Genomic DNA, 20,195 nt, shown 5'->3' on the forward strand with positions numbered 1-20,195 from the left:
TTCAAGATCGACTGAAATTAGTTGATTCACATGATTCTGAAAACTTTATTAATCCGTATGAGCAACTTGCTTAAATATATAAATTGTATATTATACATTTGGCTGCATTTTAAAATTTGGACCTTGTGTTAAGATCAAATCCACAATAGGTTATGTTGTGTACCCAACCAAAAGCCGCTATACAGTAATTTCAGCTATGAAAAACAATTCAATTTTATCATTACTACCCCAAATTTAATGACCTTCACTCCAGTAAATATGGATAGGAAAACTTTTTGGTCCAAGCTAAAAGCTGCCTTTATAATTCTGTTAAAATATTAACAGAATTATAAATGTTATCTGCCTCCAAAATTAACAGGCTGCATATATTTAATTTAAAAAATTGCTTGTGTATGAAATCATGAACCTTCAGCTGTGAAATCCAAACCAGCTGCATAAATATGTTTGCTCAGACAAAATGGCTACATGTTGACTCTTTCTGAAGAATCACATGCCACTGTGTGACATGAAACCACATTGTGGTTTCTGTTTTTGCTATTTCTGAACACAAAATGAATGTGTTGCATCAGTAACTGCTGAAGTTTGCTTCCTCTGAAACTGTCTGTTTTGATTAAACCCCAGACACTCATGATGCGGTGCTACGGTTCAACTCTGCTCCCACCAGCGGCTTTGAGAAAGATGTTGGCTCCAAAACAACCATCCGTCTCATTAACTCACAGGTAAGCCTCCAAATGGTGGCTGGTACATGGAAGATGTGCCCATGTTTACCACTTCATTACTTTCAATTAATGAAGTGGTAAACATCTGCGGCTGAACGTATTCACACTCAGTGCAAAAACTGGTCATAGCCAAAATATTTATCCAGACATGTTTCAACCTTGTGATAAATTTCTTAAAAGAATTTAGAGTTGTCGTTGTCATTGTCACGATAAATTCTAATTGACGTTTAAAACACCCCAAAACTGTCTGGATTGTTAATTTTACTATTTTATTTTCTTCTTGTTCGATGAGTATCAATACATTTGAAAATATGTGCGCAATTTAGTTACACAGATCACATTTCTTTATATGCCCTAAAGAAGCAGAAATTGTATTACAAATGGTTGTTTTTCCAAGAGCAGTACTTGTTTGTGGAGATATTAATGCTCTGGCATAAAGTCACAGCCATACAATTACCTGAAAAAAGTCGTAATAAAATCCCTATTTTCCTAAAATTTTATCTGCAAAAACAAAAATATTGCCCCTTTGTTCCTCTTTCTGTATGTTGGTCACAGAAGACCTCAAATAATATCACAACTCACAAATCTGACTGCTTCCTAAAGGAGCCTTCAGATATTTTCTCAGTTTACTTGATCAGAAAAAAGATTCAACATTTTGTACATAAGAGCACAAAATGTGAACCTAATACAGCAGAAATGAGCTGCTGTTGTTTTTATCAAATGTTTGGACTTTTGGGTTTGAAGAGACTCATGTAGGTGTTTGCGTTGTGGGCGTTAAACTGCAGAGATGATCTCGCCTTGAGTATTTTTAGCTGACACAAGAAAAACCTTTGGCGCATGAATCCTCTCAAACAGTAAAAGTTTATGGATACAGTGAAACAGCTGCAAGTTTTACTTTACATATAATCATATATGGGTTATGGGCTTGTGCATGCATGTAAATATTTGCATCTCCTGTTTTGTTCACTAGAGCACAAAAACATTTTGTTTTCTCCAAGTCTTTAATATTTATTTTTTCATCACAGAAAATAAAATTTTTTCATACAAAGAGATTATAGTAAACCAAAACAGATTTCTTTTGCATCTGATGATTTAAATAAACAGGAACTCGAAATGAAATTCAAATTTATTTTGGTCGCACAGCTTAAACATTTTGTCAAGTTACAACCAAACTTAAATGTGTTTTATGAGGAATTTATATGGCACAATGTTTGACAATCATGACCCACAATTTGTGCTGAGTGTTTGTTTTTTGCCAACTTTTTATTTGTGAAAGGACAGAAATGGTAATTGCACAACAAAAATAACCACAAGAACATTGTGATAATTACGCACATAACTTTTCTTTAAAAACTGAGTAATCATAAAACAAACTTGCATAAAGCAAAAAAAAAAGTTATTTGAGAGAGATTGCAAGTTATATAAAAGAAAAATGCATGTTGTACTCCTTACTGGGTAAAAAAGGAACAAAGAAAAAACATATATAAACAGCACGGACAAGACATTGTCTAATCATCCAGTTCCTTTTTATAAACCTCAGTATTTAGAGGTAAAGACGAAACTAATTTAGCTCTAAAGGAGTCGGAAGAAGACTTGCTGATTACTATTTCTTTAAATCTGACATCGTCGCCCTTCAACATCAAAAATATTAATTGCTTTCTGTTGGTCTATGAAATATATCCCAATGAAATAATTTACCAATGCAGTTGCAACAAGAATCAATGTCAGCATTAAGGTTAACAATGTTAGGAAATCTTAAAAAAACGAAATAAGCCAGTTTAATAAAAATATTTAATTCCTGATTCATCCCTCACTTTTTAATGTCTGTTTGATTTCTCAATTGTTTTCAGTGTAGCATGTGGACATCTTTATAATTTTATTTCATTTTTTTAACTGGAAAGAGGTGAATGTTTTCTTACTCTATTGGAGGTCTCCGTGTAGTTTGTAGTATCATATTGTAACATGCTGATATTACTCATTTAGGTGAAGTTTGTTCTGCAAAGTGCAATCAAGTTGACTTATTTTGTGGTAGAAAAAGCATCTGCCCTCAGCAGGAAGAGAAGAGGATTTTAACAAAGTTTTTGTCTTCCAGGTGATGGCATCTGATGACCATCGCTTCCTGTCCAGTTCTCTGTACAGCTCAGGTGTTCTGGTGGCCTGGGACCCCGCCCCCTTTTCCTCCAACCTCAGTCAGGTGATTTTTCTTTTGTCAGTTTCCTTTTCATTCTCTTTTTCATTTAACCCTTATTGACAACCTGCCTGTGGTTGTTTCCTCTGACAGTTTTTCATTTTTTGTTATTTGTTTATTTCATGATTAACAGTTTAAATTAAACATGTCACATGCTGACATAAACAAAGGAGTGGTTTGAATAAGAAAATCTGGCATAATCTATCTGAAACCTTTCTCCATGTGCTGTTCCTCCCTCCTGCAGTGGTACAACCACACAGATTATCCCATCTTCAATCAGTATCAGAGATATAGGAGGCTTCACCCGCAGCAGCCGTTCTACATCCTGCATCCTCGCTTCGAGTGGCAGCTGTGGCAGCGGATTCAGGACAACATGGCTGAACCCATACAGAAGAACCCTCCCTCTTCTGGTCTGCTGGGTATGGGAACCACCAGCTGTCTCGCCACTTCCTGCTTATATTCTGTCCACTTTGATTCTGACATGCTAGATAAAAATAACTTCCTCACCACAAATAAATGTGGTATGAAACCTCAACATGGGAACAGAATTTCCAGCTCTAAAAGTGACCATTTTTGATGGTCTAAGTCTGGGCTTATGACCTTTTTGATATTTGTATCACTATTAAATTGGTTACTACAGAGCAAAGAATACTGGAGTCTATTTAGTTTCATTTCTTGCGGTTTGTGTAAGGGCAAAAACAAGGTCAGGAATCATAATAGTAACAATACAACCTTTTCAGTTCTAGTTCAGTTGTGATGGGTCAGTGGTTATGCTCATTGCCTCAGTCTTTTTTTTTGCTGTAAGTGACTTTTTTGGATCTTTTTTTTTCTTCTTCTTTTTTTCAAAATCATTTTTGGCAAAAAAAATTACTTGGGCCATTGTTTTAGGGAGGTGATATTATTGTTCTGTGTTAAAACACTGTAATAAACTATGACCAAATTATTAGCTAAAAGTAATTTTTGCTGGTAGACACCTTAGGCTATTTTCACACAGCATGTCTTGATGCCCAAATCTGTGATATTTTGTGTGTTTGTATGGTTATATTTATAGTTTATTTCCAATGGGAGCCAACAGAATTGATGATAATAAATAGAGCACAACTAATGGAGTTGGTGTTTTGAGGAGCATTGCGTCCAACTTCTGTAAAGAGGTCTGTTGGGATGTGTAGTCAGAACCAAGAGTGGTGACATTGTCATGTATTGCACCTCAGTTGAACAGACCTCATTAATAATTTTACAACCACCATTGTTTACATCTGGTCAGGCTACTTCTGGTGCAGAACTATGATCCATGTCTCATGGGGTGAAAAGATCGGAATTGAGTCTGAGTTGCATTTGAGCAAAAAAAAAAAAAAAATCTGTTTTCGGTCACATTTGCTTGCATTATAAACATTTACCAATCAAGCATCACGTTAAGCTGTTATGGACTCCACTGGACCCCTGAAGCTGTGCTGTGTCTGGTACCGACATGATGGCAAGAGATTCTTTATGCCTGGAGATGTGAGGTGCATCTACTATGGATCAAATTTGTTGAAGCTCTATTGGCTTGAGATCTGGGAAAGTTGGAAGTCAAATTAGCATCACAGTGACCAGCATTTCATCCCTCACAAACACCTTGGTCACCTAAGCCCCTGTGACCCTTCCTTAGGCCACTTTTGATGTACATTTTCTCAAGTTCAAGAGAAATCTCCTTTTGTCTGTGCAGGTACCATCCTGATGATGTCAATGTGTGAGATGGTGCACGTCTACGAGTTTCTGCCGTCTCGCCGGAAGACACCACTCTGCCACTACTATCAGCGTTTCTATGACGCCGCCTGCACATTTGGGGCTTACCACCCGCTGCTGTACGAGAAGAACCTGGTCAAGCGCATGAACCAAGGCTCCGATCGGGACATCTACAACCATGGGCGCGTCACGCTGCCTGGGTTCAGTGCCATGAATTGCACAGCAGAAGCGGTGCAGGAGCACTGAGTGAAACATGCATGACAAGTGAGGATGGACGCATGTAAACCTCATATTTACTGCTTTTCTTTAAAGAGTACCCTATGTTGATATTTAATGACGATCACACAGAAAACACTGGCGTGAAATGACAAAAACTGGCACTAGCACTTATATGTAGGTAAGCTGTTCCAAACTAAGAATTATATACAATCAAAACCTAAACCTCTGCACATTCCATACTGATGTTTTAGAAAATTTGAGAATCCTTTACAGTACTAAGAAACATTAGCTAAACATATAGAGATATCAAATGATTTTAAAAAGTAACTGCAAATTCTTTCACTCTAAAAGCAGGATTTTTGTTTGTAAAAAAATTTTTACCCTGTGTCTTAAAAACTAAAATGATATACAGTGGGGCAAAAAAGTATTTAGTCAGCCACCAATTGTGCAAGTTCTCCCACTTAAAAAGATGAGAGAGGCCTGTAATTTTCATCATAGATATACCTCAACTATGAGAGACAAAAGGAGAAAAAAAAATCCAGAGAATCACATTGTCTGATTTTTAAAGAATTTATTTGCAAAATATGGTGGAAAATAAGTATTTGGTCAGCTACAAACAAGCAAGATTTCTGGCTCTCACAGACCTGTAACTTCTTCTCTAAGAGGCTCCTCTGTCCTCCACTCGTTACCTGTATTAATGGCACCTGTTTGAACCCGTTATCAGTATAAAAGACACCTGTCCACAACCTCAAACAGTCACACTCTAAACTCCACCATGGCCAAAACTAGAGAGCTGTCAAAGGACACCCGAAACAAAATTATAGACCTGCACCAGGCTGGGAATACTGAATCTGCAATAGGTAAACAGCTTGGTGTGAAGAAATCAACTGTGGGATCAATTATTAGAAAATGGAACACATATAAGACCACTGATAATCTCCCTCGATCTAGGGCTCCATGCAAGATCTCACCCCGTGGGGTCAAAATGATCACAAGAACGGTGAACAAAAATCCCAGAACCACACGGGGGAACCTAGTGAATGACCTGCAGAGAGCTGGGACCAAAGTAACAAAGGCTACCATCAGTAACACACAACGCCGCCAGGGACTCAAATCCTGCAATGCCGGACGTGTCCCCCTGCTTAAGCCAGTACATGTCAAGGCCCGTCTCAAGTTTGCTAGAGAGCATTTGGATGATCCAGAAGATGACTGGGAGAATATCATATGGTCAGATGAAACCAAAATAGAACTTTTTGGTACAAACTCTTCTCGTTGTGTTTGGAGGAGAGAGAATGCTGAGTTGCATCCAAAGAACACCATACCTACTGTGAAGCATGGGGGTGGAAACATCATGCTTTGGGGCTGTTTTTCTGCTAAGGGACCAGGACGACTGATCCGTGTAAAGGAAAGAATGAATGGGGCCATGTATCGTCAAATTTTGAGTGAAAATCTCCTTCCATCAGCAAGGGCATTGAAGATGAAACGTGGCTGGGTCTTTCAGCATGACAATGATCCCAAACACACCGCCCGGGTAACGAAGGAGTGGCTTCGTAAGAAGCATTTCAAGGTCCTGGAGTGGCCTAGCCAGTCTCCAGATCTCAACCCCATAGAAAATCTTTGGAGGGAGTTGAAAGTCTGTGTTGCCCAGCGACAGCCCCAGAACATCACTGCTCTAGAGGAGATCTGCATGGAGGAATGGGCCAAAATACCAGCAACAGTGTGTGAAAACCTTGTGAAGACTTACAGAAAACGTTTGATCTCTGTCATTGCCACCAAAGGGTATATAACAAAGTATTGAGATGAACTTTTGTTATTGATCAAATACTTATTTTCCACCATATTTTGCAAATAAAGTCTTTAAAAATCAGACAATGTGATTTTCTGGATTTTTTTCTCCTTTTGTCTCTCATAGTTGAGGTATATCTATGATGGAAATTACAGGCCTCATCTTTTTAAGTGGGAGAACTTGCACAATTGGTGGCTGACTAAATATGTTTTTGCCCCACTGTACCTTGTAATGAGTCCATTTTTATGGAGAACATAAAACCTAACTCCAAAGCAAAGGGATGTGTATAACAAAAATCAAACTTGATCCTCTAAGCTCAACCTGGTTTAGTTTCTACTTTTTAAATGAAAACTATAGTTGGTCCAGTTTTTGACTAACCTGGGTTAAAACATTCTCAGAAATTAGCAGGATAGTCTTCACTCGACTATTTGTCGTTTTAAGCCAGATGTTCATTTGAAAGCCATCACCATAGCCATCATTGAATCCTCTTTTCTTTGAAGTTGCTTATTTTCCACCAAACATGAACCTTAATGGAAAATAGATAAATTTAGGATAAAATTGAAATATGACCTATCTCCTAAACAAAATGCTACACGTAAATATAAACTCCCAGGTTCTGTTCATACCTATAAAATTAATATTAGTTTTATCTGGCCTTTCAGATTGCTTCTGTTTCAGCGGCTTTTGTTTAAAACGAAAGGACTAATTTTTGTTTTCCGGTTAATTTGAGCATTTCTGAAGTTAAAAAAGGCAAAGTTCTTCACTGCCAACATCTGACTGGGTGCCATCACTCGGCTCAGTTTACAGCTAATTTTACACATGTACATGTAACTTTCTTGAGCTTTATTATTGTTTCATTGCTCATTTATCTCTTGGGCATTATTATTTGGTGGAGTTTAGCTGCCCTTCTTGCCAAGGCTCAGGGAGCCCCACTGTCGAAGTGGCAGAGTAAAGATGTAGAATGTGGCCTGTTAACTGACTGCAAATAAGAGTTCATTATCTCTGAAGTTCTGACACTGAAAAATTCTATTGCCCTCAGAATAGAGGTTAGTGTTGCTTTGATTTATTAATTTTTTCCATGCGTGTTTGAGAAATCCTTGAATCTCCCTTGGCAACTATTCAGTTGTGCAAAATGCTTGGGTGGGCTGAGGAAGAGGTTCCTCTTCGGAGCTGCAGTTTTCCAGTTCCCGCCTCAGAGCAGCCCTCCCCTGCGACTCCTACATTATGCTCCTTCAGACCAGCCAGCAGCAACTTTAAAGCACCTGGTGGAACTGTGCATCAGCTGAACTCATTATACAAACTACTTCTTAGTGCAATACCTGTAAAAATGCTGTTAAAGGCTTGATAGAGGAGCAGGGTTCCTTCTTCCTGAAGGCGGCTTGTCAGAACAGGAGTTTGGAGAGACAGAGGCCCAATTTTAAGGCGTTAAATTACAAAGTCAAATTAATTCCAAATCATATTTGATATATACAACATTGTTATAACGACTGAACTAAAGTCAACAATTACTCAAATGTGCTACAAAATAATCATGTGTGGCTAGGAAACACAATACTGCCCATTTAAGAGCATGTAGAAATCTTGCCACATGCCGTTTTGCAGCTATATTCAGTAACATAAATCCGAATAGCCAATATAAAGCAGAATAACCTATGTAAATTACACATTCTTAGGAGATGTGGTGAATCATTGTTCAATTGGAAAAGGTACAAATAACTAAGTACTAAAAATACTTAATTAAAAAAAAATCAGTAAACAATTGAAACTAATTTAACAAAAGCTAAGTTTGAGTCTAGTTGGATTCTTAATGGTTTTGGTCTTAAAGCTGTTTTAACACCTAAGTGATGTTGGCATACAGTCTCCAAAAAATCTATTTGGAAAATACCTGTGGAACTTGGCAAGATGCTTCTGTTCTTCAAATCCCAGACTGTCAATGGTACGATCTGCATTATACCCCCTCCACTGTCGTATGAGTTAATATGATGCCATTGCATTTATATTGGACAGTGAGACAATTATGTTTTGCATTAAAACAAATGCCAAAAAACTAACTTCCGACTTTCAATCAGCATAATCGACTTGGTGCACAACTCAGACGTGTGTGTTCCTGCCCAGCTAAAAGGACTAATTCAGGGGGAAGTGCAGAGCATACAGATCTCTGCTTTCTGCAGTAAATGCACAGTATTCACACTGCGCTATCCAGTGCAACCATCTAATGATTGATAAAAGACCAAACTTAAGTTATACTAAAATAGCATCTTTATCTGCATCATGGTAGCATCCAGAACATATAGTAGCTACACCCAAAAATATCTTAATATTCAAATCTCTTGTGGCATCCATCTCTGTTTCTTGGGATACATTTGTTGTCTAAACATGGAGTATGAGATTGTGAGACTGGTCAGGAAGGAAGACTTCAGCACCATGCATGTTTATATACATTTAAAACGTACCAGTTCTACAGTCCTGTAACAAACTGCTTGCCCTTATTCTTTTTAAGTAATCTTGCAGCTTATGGAGTTAGAACACCAGGGAGAAAAGTGTCTAGTTCTTGGCTATGCAAAGAAAAAGGGAGTTTAAGTTTCAAAAAGGGTTGTTTTACAGAAAATTCCTGAATTTCATTTATGCATGATTCTTTTAGGCCTTAGTGTGTACAAAGTGTATTACATTGATGGTATAAAACAATTAAGTTAAAAGCCAAACAATGGTTCTAAATAACACAAGATTTTGTTTAATTCTGAATAGACTTTTGGATGTCTGCAGATGTACAGGCTTCCTGCGTACTTTCTTTAAGCTTACTACAACCATAGTAAGTTTAGCTTTTCATAAAAATTTAATTAGTATTTTTAGGCCTGTCGCGATAAACGATAAATCGATTAATCGTACGATAAATTAAAACTATCGATGTCATTTCAATTATCGGCGCTATCGTCTCTTCCGACCTTTTTCTCTTTCTGTTAATGACACTGAATGAAAAAAGGCTCAACTCCGGTTCTCTCCATTGACCCCCCCCCCCCCCTTCCTCATTTCCTTAGTGTAAAGCCCAGCGCACACTACACGATCTTAGAGCTGTCGGCCGATTGTCGGCCCATTTTCAAAACCTGAGAGACCACACAGCCGACAGAAATCCTAGGTATAACGGTTCGATCGGGTTCGGTCCTGCCCTGTGGTGTCCAACAATGGGCACAAAATAATGGCTACAAGTCCAGTGAACTAATTTTAAAACCAGGTATTAATCAGTGCATTACTACAACCTACCTGCAATGCATGTGGCTAGTGTCAGCGTAAAGTCCTGACCGAATGAAAATCATTATAACCTATTTACGTCACGTTAACGAAGAACAGCTGAAAAGTTACCGGGTTTATCAACTGCGGTAGCAATTTCGCTCCAACTCCTCCCCTTGTCATTTCTATATTCTTTGCATGTTGAATAAACATTAATGTTGTTTCCACGTCGGCTGGACTTCGGGTTGCGCCGTGTCAGCTGTTTGGGATTCCCCGACGTAATTTCCCCTCAGAAAACACGGAGGAGAATCCTCGCTTTCTGATTGGCTACCTGTCACATTCAACAGGCTGCGTTAAGATCCCAGTCGGGGAAAACCCCTGATTTAGATCGGAGCGGCCACGACGATCTACCGTAACACACCACACAATCTTAGAAAGACCAAAGGTCTAAGATTGTCATAAGGGGAAAAATAGGAGCAAAAAATCATGTAGTGTGAACTATTGCATCAGGTAGACGATGTGCCCATCTTCTCTATTTAAATCTAATTATTACTGAAGGGCAACATAATACACAGACTTCATAATCTGCCCTCTTTTGGTTGAATGCAGTATTTATTTCCACTTTGGCTTTATGGTGTTTAGTTTTTATCAAGTACATTTTTTGTTAATGGAGACTGAGAATCCATTTTGTTTTTGGTTGTTTTGTTTATTTAGTTTATCAGCTCCAGTGTTAAATATTATTTTGAAAATAAAGTGTATCTATCTTTGGCAGGAAATCACATGTATTATTACGTCATTTCCATTAAATCAGTGTAAAAAGGTCTTCAGAAAATATTATCGTTTATCGCAATAATTTTTTGAGACAATTAATCGCTCAGCAAAATTTGCTATCGTGACAGGCCTAAGTATTTTATACATTCTTTAAGATCATTTTAGCCAGTAAGCCAGCACTGATTGGTTCAACAAATTGTGTGTTTAAGGTCACAGTTTCCTAATTTGTACGCTTATTAGACTACCTAGAGATGAAGCTGCAGTAAAGATAAATGTGTGTAAATGTGAAAGTTTCCACTCCTGTAGTGAAAAGAACAATGAAGTGTCACATTTACAGCACAGGAACTAAGGTCTAAAAACGTCTGACCCTTAACTTCAGACCAGTTTAAACTGGTCGCATTATATTCTTACCTTTCTGTCTCTGAGATGCAGTCCTAAGTATTTAGCAAATCTGCTGTTTACACTTTTTTTGTGCACGTGTGAGCATTCACAGCATACCTCTGCTTTTGTTTGTAGAAATCACAATAACTGTTGCAGCTTTTCACTGGGAACTAAAACTTCTGACTATTTTTTACTGTGAAGAGCCACCCAGTTGTACTTTCACCTACTGTGTATGCATGTGGAATATGTAAAACTTTTCTCAGAGGTTGCTTTTTTACAAGAGAAAGAAAAAAAACCCTTTATGTAACAGCATGGCAGCTAATGCAGCTCATTGTTTTCTTGTTGCCATGCAAACTGACAGTAAGAACCTGAGCAGAGCTCCTTAAACTTTAAACAGCATGTCTACTTAACCGCAAAGTGAGGCTCAAACTCAAGGCAAGCACACAATTGTTCTGAGAAAGTAGCCATTTTCTTGTGTAACTGCCATATTAGCCTAAAAATACATCTTTACATATCTCTGGTACAGATTCGTTTTACACTGAAATACAAAATGACTGAGTTTTTCACTAGAGTCCTTGAAACCCACCCCCCAAAACTTTCACCAGTATCTGACTGGTAAATTTTTTGAAGCATCTCATAGTGTGCACCACTGATGATTCTTTTGTTACTTAGTAGAAACAAGATGGTGGGTCGACCACCATTTTGTGAATGGAAACCAATAAAAGTACGGCTGGAAATGGTCTTCCTTTAATAAAGAGTTCATTATTATTGGACTAAGGAGATTAAAAGTACTAGTGGTAAAGATCTATTAAGTCTGGCTGATATTTCATTTCTTTCCTGTATGATATTAAACAGACTAACTTTGTGCTGCTAATTCACAGTATCATAGTAGACCACGCATCTGGTCCTAACCTCCTTATTTAGAACTTTTCATTCTGTTGTGCAAACATGAACGTAGGACCCCCATTGCTGATGTGCCATCTTTTACAGTATATTCAGACCTTGTAGCATAGTGGTTCCTAAGAGGTTAGGTTAAGAATCTGCATTTCATTTAATGCTACATCTGTTAAAGTGAAAAAATAAGTTAAATTAGACAGAAATTCTATTTATCATTGATCACATTTGCATTGTGGTTCCTTTGTTTATTCTACCTACTCCGTGTTGATTGAATCAACAGTCTGGGTCTCTCCCATAAAATTCGGGTATCACCAGTGTAGCATGTATAAGTTTAATAAATGACATTACTTAAATGTTTGGTCTATAAATGGTTTCCCAAATGCAAAAGAACAGCATGCAAATAGAGAGCATACCGTTAACCTCAGAAGTTTATAATTGGACCTGGGAATTATAACTCACCTTCAGTTACAAATGAAAGACCTGGGAAATTTTGCTAACTATTATACAATATATTTTCTTGTATTTTTCCCATTTAACCTATGTAGAAACATGTTTACCTGCAGATCATCAAAAGTGTAAATACTACTATGTTGAATATAAGCAGTCAACTGTGCTGGTGATTAACCTCCAACTGTCCAAGATAGTAGTTGACTTTAGAGAGCACTCCTGTTGATCTTTTTACTGTATTTATAACTTGGAACTTGGAAATACCAACCTTTGAGTCGAACTGGAATGCACTATTAATCGTAGCAAAGGCTGCCTCCCCAGTGAACTCTGCCTAGCCATGTAGCTGCTACTGCAGTTTGATTGACATGCTGCATTGTTGTTGGTTTACAAAACTACTGATTTCTGCAGCAAAATGTTACGTTTAAAAAATCTGTCATTTTTTTTTTTTTATGGACCATCAGAGCATATGTAAGCTAAGAGAATGCTGGCTTATCTTTTTGTTTTATTTTTGTTTTTACCCAATACATCGATCATTTTTGTTGTTTAAAATTAAAAACATTTCCTATGCATTGCACTAATGTCTTTAATTAATGTGAAGATTTTGTTGTCTCAACTAACCGATGTACATTCAACTCTACTCTGACTTCATACTTTGAGTTTCTGAGAGGCTTGGTTGGACATATTTAAGTATTTTTTATGTATTTTTCATCCTCTGTGTCCTCTTGCTACCCAGTTGCAAGGTAAAATGCAAAATATGATTGATTTGTGTTTAGCATTGAAGAAAATTGTCAAACATTTTTTAACCTCATTTTGCTGTTTTTGATGACAGATCTGCAAAAAGTAGTTTCCTGCACCTGATTCTGTTCTTTTTTCTCTGAAGTGTAAATATAGACTGCTTGAAATCAAAGCCTGAGTTCAGTTGTACATTTTTACTAGCTTGTTATTATTACCTCATTTATCATTAAACCAGTCGAGGAAAAAATTCAACTCACCTGCAGACGGATATACAGTACAGACCAAAAGTTTGGACACAACTGTGTGTCCAAACTTTTGGTCTGTACTCAATACAGACCAAAAGTTTGGACACAACTGTCCAAACTTTTGGACAGTTGTGTCCAACAGCTGGAAACAGCTGGAAAACACACAAAACTATTCATATACACATTTAAAATACTTTCTCAATGCTTGATGTAAACGCAACATGCAGAAATCGACAGGTTTTAGGTGTTTAGAAGGTCAAATGTCCAAACAGACCAAAAGTTTGGACACACAGTTGTGTCCAAACTTTTGGTCTGTACTGTAGATCAAAAATTTCTGTGAGAATCTTGCTGCTTCAAGCTTTGTGTGCAAACAAGAAGCCAAATGCTGACCACTGTTCAATTCTTTAGGCTCTGAGGCATGACAGATGGACATGGATGTGGTCAAATGGATGAGTATCCAGCATCTTTCAACAAAACTGAAGCTGGAAGGGAAAGAGGCAACAAGGTCATCAATGACTATTGATGGTGTTAGCAGTGTCTTCTGCATAGTCAATTTTCACTTCTGTGATGGTCCAGCAGAGATTTTTGAGCAAGATATGCAGTCTGAATATCTTAATGACAACCTAAAAATAATATTTTGGAGTTTTTTGGATGTTTTTAAATTAGATTTTCATATTTACCATTTTATGCACTCATGCCACAAGAGGGAGTAAGTGATTCCATCACTGGTTCACATTGAGACCAAATGGGGCTGTTTCTTGGAGCTGGGTTTTTTATTTTATTTTTTTTAGCATGAAGCCATTTTTGTATAAACAGTGTTAGTAACAGAACTTACACCTGCCTGAGAAGGTTTGCTTTTAAACTCAAGAACACTCTCAACTGCTTTCAGGTCTAAATATGGGTTTTCCCCCCAACACCTGGAGGATTTAGTATACTTCTACCAAGAAAAGCCAAACTAAAGGTGCTGCAAAAAGAGGGAAGCAAGCAAAAGATAAATTTAGCTGAAATAGAAAAGTGTGCTAAACATTCGTGAAGCACACAACCAGAATTTAGAAAAGAGGGGAGTGAAAATACAGGTGCACAGAGAAAGGGGCTAAATCAGATTTAGTTTTAATGTTGAAAAACTGAACATTTAACAAGAAAAAATATTTCACATTTTCTTTTTTTCAGGACAGGGAGCAATAACTGCTGCCAAATAAAAGACTTGAATAGCAAAATAAAGCAAGTGTAATTTCAGTTGCAAAATATTACGTATTTTCTAGGAATGTAGTGCCATTTTAGAGCACAATCAAGTAACTGTTTCCACCAATTGTTATAAAAATATGTATCAGAAATGACTTTTAATAAATTTGACTTTGTAAATTAATGCTTTGAAATTGGACTTCTATCTGTTTAAAATCTCCTGCTCTTTCTGGAACTCTCCCCTAATGAGTCATTACAGCATCACTGCTCTATTAACCCTTTAACAAAGTTTTTACCAGCATTGCACTGAGAAGCATATATAACGATCACAAAAGTAAGCACAAAAAACAACACCTCACTATACAATTCACAGGACAGAACACAGAACACTTCCGTTAAAAGAAGCAAAAACAAAAAAACAGGTGCGCAGGCCCATAGAGGACTCATGGACAGTGCATTATTGCCTCAGATATGATGTCCCTATTTTTTATTGGCTTTCAGCCAAACTCCTACAGATGAGCAACAGGACGACTCTGACCCGAGGAGGTGACATGTATTATTTACTCATCAGCAGAGTAACACGATCCCTGTGTCATCAACCAGCAGCAGGCAGGTGAAGAAAGAATGAAAGCACAACCCGCCTGGACTGGTGTGGCCATGAATGAATTTTATTTGCATTACTGATGTTGTCTTTGTTCACACCCACTGAGTTTCCAGCAGGTGAAGTGCTCAGGTGATGTGCTCTGAGGTGACTGCTGGCCACATTTTACAGGAAATGCTGTAAAGAAAACAGAACAGAAAGCAAACTGATGTGAGTCTGATATAAAGCTGCTGCATGCAGGACTCTGCTTGGATCAGGTGTGACTCACAGAAGAAACCCAAACTATCTGGGTTCAAGGATAAACCTCTCTCTTTGGACATAGCTGGTAAGTTCTAGTCTCTGTCTGCTTTATAACATGGCTTTAGACTTTTAGATTGATGCAGAAGAAGCAACAAGAAATCTAGTTTGAATTATGTTTTTAATTTTGTAGAACATTCTGAAATTCCAACACACCAGAAAATCATGTGACATAAAAAAAATTACTTCCCAAACATGTTAATTTCTGTAACTTTATAGTTTTGTCTCACTGGGCATCTCTTGTCGGAATAAAGCGGGTTTTCTGTCTGTATCTGTGTGACCTCTAGCCTAGAAATCTGGCCCCAGGCTGAATAACCAGATCAGCAAGTCAAACCATTTGATTATTTGCAAATTTGATTCCACAGAGATCAGTTCCCCCAAACTCACATAACTTATGTATGATGTAAAAAACAAATAACATAAACACATAGATTTTACTCTGTTCAATGAAATGAGGAAGTTTTCCATGGAGTTAAGGGAGGGCCCCAATTTATTTATATTTATGTTCAAAACTAGCACGTTGAGACTGGAAGCAAAGTTCTAAACAGTATACTGTGTTTTGCTTATTCTAATGTCAGGTTGCTTTCATTTGCCTTTTTTTTTATTTTAAAATTCTTTTACTTGTGTTTTTCAGCCTGATGGGAAGAGTACAAAGTTACCTTTTACCCTTTGAAAAGGCAACAGCAAAATAAAGAGACTGAAAGAGCTGCTTTCATTGGATGGTGTTTGGGAGTTAAAATAAATGGTTGATTGTTCTTTGAAATGATCTGGATCCCGGAAACCTACATAATTTCCTTTAAAACAGTGCTGCACACATGACAAGAACAGCTGATTCTACTGCTCAGCTTACCTATAATTTTGAAAGCCACCAGTTTGGTTGTCAATTCCTGATTATTTTTTTCAAGACTCAGACTTTGGATGTTTCAGGACTCAAAGTCTCAGCAGGTGGTCCACATCAAACTGTTAGTTAAAAGATACATTGATAATTTTCTGGGTGGTACAGAAGACCAAGAGTCCAGCAAGAGGGATGTCTAGGCGTGGAGATTTTAATCACTTTTTGATGAGGTAAAAACAATGTATACCCTCATCCAGCAAGATAAAACTAAATTGATCTCTCTAATCTGCTTCAATTTCTAAAGATTTGCATTTATAAAAATCTGCATACATTTGCACCCAGAAAAACAAGCTCCTCCTCTTCTTCTGGCCGTTTGTGAATCACAAATCAAGATGACATAATTGAACCAAAACGAGAGGCATTAAGGGGAACTCTTCAGGGTCACAACAGTGTTATGCGGAAATGAGAGGTAAACATCCCCCATTCTAAAGGGTTTAACAGATTTGTTCAGTTTTCAAATATTAAACTCCATAGAAGAAGGAATTTTGCCACACGACAAACCCATCTCGTATTGGTAAAAGTCATGAAATGATGATTGCTATACTTCACCAGTCCTGTAGTATTTTTCATAGTTTGGTCTTGCAAACGTTTTCATATTTTTGCATCACAAATTTGTGTTGAGTGGCTGGCTCCCACCTACACAAGTCGGAAATGAGACTCACATGAGAGCTCAGATAAAACAACCACTTTAATCTGAACTCTAAAATCCTGGCATGAAGATGAGTAATTACTGTAATTCCTTAGGCTGCAAAATTAGATTAAATCATAACTCCTCCACTACCGTGTTTGACAGTTGGTATGATGTGTTTCTACTGATGTGCTGTGTTAGCCATTCTTCAGACATGAAACTGTGGAATATGGTCAAACGTTGGAAGGTTGGAACGTTGGTCAAACGTTGGAAGGTTGGAAGTCATAAAATTCCAACCTTCCAAATAATTCATACTTGTTCAGGTGTTTTGTTATTTTCTGTCATGAACCTAAATATTTTTGGAGATATAGGTTTTATACATTATTTTTCTGAAGCAATTTAATATATTAAACTGTCATCCCTGTGCATCCCTAGGTTACATTTTAGGCAACAGCAAAATAATAAAGAATGATATTTTTTTTCTCAAAAAGTTGAAGGACTAAAATATAGTGCTATATAAAAATATAGCACTAAAATTGGGTTTTAGTGCTATGTTTCATCAAAACAAACTGGAATATACTCAAAAATTAATTTAGAAATACTGCTTATTTCATAAATGTAAGCTCCCTCAGGTTTGGAGAGCCTGACATTGGATTACGTCTAGCTTGTCTAAACATGCTACTTTAGCAGCAATTCTGAAAAAGCATCTAAGTGAAGACTGTTCCTGCCTAACAGTCTTGCGACAGTCATGGGATGCTAACAGCTCAGTTGTCAAGCAGTGGAGACAATATTTTACAGTAACATGTCCTGTATGACACCATCAGTTGTTAGCAAACACTACTAATCCACCTAGTTTACTTTTGCTGCTCTACTTTGAATCTCTGTCTGGTCTATGGTTAGAAAGCAAGGAGAGATGTTAGAGTAGGGGATTTGATCCTTTGCTCTTTACCTACTCTAATCCATGATGCCTCCTTTTCTAAGGCATCATGCTATTATTTGAATTTTTGAGTTATTAATCAGCTGTTTCCAGTTTTAAAAGCACCTTATTGTCATGGTTGTGCATAATAACAACTGTGCAAAAGCAACAAAGTGAGGCAAAAAAATATTTTTGACTGGACAGCATCCAAAACAGATGAAATATCCAAAAAATGTTATTGCAAGCTACCCCAAGATGCTGCCACTATTCTGGAATATGTAATTAATTGATCATTGAATGTGACCAGCAGTACAGATTTATTTTTAGGTTATTCTTTTTTTTTTTTTAAAAAGTCCTGATTCATGAAACCCAAAAATTGAAAAGGGTGTACTTATTTTATCATAATTGCATTTGTGGTTCAACAATAATAATACTTTATGGCTGCTTTGTGTTATTTAGACTCTAACTGGTTGTTTATGTCCTGACAGGAGACAAGTGAACAATGAACTGGGGATTTTTGGAGAAGATTCTGAGTGGAGTGAACAAGTACTCCACTTCAATTGGCCGGATCTGGCTCTCTGTGGTCTTCCTGTTCAGGATCCTGGTATATGTGGCTGCGGCTGAGCAGGTCTGGAAGGACGAGCAAAATGACTTTGTGTGCAACACACTGCAGCCCGGCTGCAAGAATGCCTGCTTCGACCATTTCTTCCCCATATCTCAGATTCGTCTTTGGGCTCTGCAGCTCATCATGGTGTCCACACCATCCCTAATGGTGGCCCTTCATGTGGGCTACAGGGAGCACCGGGAGGCCAAGCACAAGAGAAAGTTCTACAAGGACAAAGGGAGCATTGATGGTGGTCTTTTCTGTACCTATGTCATCAGCTTGCTCTTTAAGATGGGCTTTGAAGTGGGGTTCTTGCTGGCTTTTTACTACTTGTACAGTGGTTTCGGGGTGCCCATCCTGATGCAGTGCACACAGGAACCCTGCCCCAACACTGTGGACTGCTACATAGCCCGAGCCACGGAGAAGAAGATCTTCCTCTACATCATGGGCTGCACCTCCATTTTGTGTATAGCTCTCAACTTCTCAGAGCTCCTTTACATTGTGTGGAAGCAACTGTGGAGACACTTCAGCAGGCGATATGTTCCTGTGGAGCAGCAGATTTTGAAAAACAGCCAGCTTCATGTTTCATCTGACAAAAGATTCACATCGTCTGAGCAGCTTGAAAACACAAAGGTCTGCACACCAGAACCCGCAGCTGATGCAGTTGAAAAACCTGCCAGTCCAGTTCAGCAGAGCTGAGAGCATCCGATCCCCCTGGTCACAAAGACAAATGCAGCTTCTTTTTGGCCTGAAACATAACTGACAATAAACATTTTTTTAAACATATCATTGGATATATATAAATTTATAAAAATTCTCTTCAGAGAATCATTGAAACTTGTTAAAGTACCTGTTGAATTGTTGATGTGTTGAATGGAAGTATGTTACACAGCAACATAACTGCCTCTTACAGATAACATTTTTTTTGTTTCAGCTTGCTTGTATGATAGTACACTGCTCAGTAACTTTGTGCTTTTGTACTTTCAGATTTCTTTCTCTCTATTTCAGTAATATGTTTTGTGTCTAGTGAATTTGTTTTAAAACTCTTGGTTCTTCCAGCACCACCAAACAAACAGCCCAGAAACAGGTAACTTTAGAGCTTAATGTTTTCATTGCTTAGGGCCTCAGGGCAGCTTTTTGTTTATTTATTTTTCAGTGTTTTAGTATTATTTAGATTTAAAAGTAACTTCTATTAACTGTGTGTCTTCATGTCTATGAAGTAGAACCCAAAGAATGTGATTGGAAATGTTATGTAATTTCCAATCACATAAAATCTCTCTCTCTCCCTATATATACTGTATATATTGTATATGTATAGTTAACATGTCACTCTCACTCTCTCTCCATATATATATATATATATATATATATATCCAAACCTCATGTTAAATTGTTATCTGGCAAAGAGGAAGCAGAACATGAGAGCTGATATGTCTTAGTGCATGAAAAAAAACCCAAAACAAAAATATTACAGAAACTGATTTTTTCTCTCTCTGAGTTTCTGCTACATTTAGAGGCCAAAGGGTCAGCAGCATGTTCCAATAAGAGTGTGTCTCTAACATTGAGACTTAAAGCTGTGAGATTCTATAAACAGAAAAACAATGACTTTAAAAAGGATAATAAATGATTTGAGAAATATTCGTTTAAGTGGAGTCTACGGTGTCACGTCATACACTGCCACCTACTGCCCAACCAATGTAAGTACAGAAAAATGTGCTGAAATTGGCATGACCA

At 37.5% G+C, this 20,195-nt stretch overlaps 2 protein-coding genes across 2 annotated transcripts in view; both read left to right on the top strand.

The window, feature by feature from the left end:
* The window catches only part of st6gal1 (ST6 beta-galactosamide alpha-2,6-sialyltranferase 1), a 32,331-nt gene extending 26,956 nt beyond the window's left edge, over positions 1-5,375 (top strand). The window contains exons 6-9 of the mRNA XM_032575515.1: positions 622-719; positions 2,812-2,913; positions 3,152-3,326; positions 4,613-5,375. Of these exons, the coding sequence (XP_032431406.1) occupies positions 622-719; positions 2,812-2,913; positions 3,152-3,326; positions 4,613-4,878 (641 nt within the window). The 3' untranslated portion in view covers positions 4,879-5,375. The remainder of the gene's footprint in view (positions 1-621; positions 720-2,811; positions 2,914-3,151; positions 3,327-4,612) is intronic.
* An 8,274-nt stretch (positions 5,376-13,649) lies between these two features.
* On the top strand, positions 13,650-20,099 carry LOC116727864 (gap junction beta-7 protein-like). The gene is made up of 3 exons (XM_032575522.1): positions 13,650-15,133; positions 15,238-15,446; positions 18,346-20,099. The coding sequence occupies exon 3, from the start codon at positions 18,360-18,362 to the stop codon at positions 19,158-19,160; it is 801 nt and encodes a 266-aa protein (XP_032431413.1). The 5' UTR covers positions 13,650-15,133; positions 15,238-15,446; positions 18,346-18,359; the 3' UTR covers positions 19,161-20,099.
* The last annotated feature ends 96 nt before the right edge of the window (positions 20,100-20,195 follow it).

The sequence above is a fragment of the Xiphophorus hellerii genome, chromosome 11 (assembly GCF_003331165.1).
Source record: "Xiphophorus hellerii strain 12219 chromosome 11, Xiphophorus_hellerii-4.1, whole genome shotgun sequence".
NCBI lineage: Eukaryota > Metazoa > Chordata > Actinopteri > Cyprinodontiformes > Poeciliidae > Xiphophorus > Xiphophorus hellerii.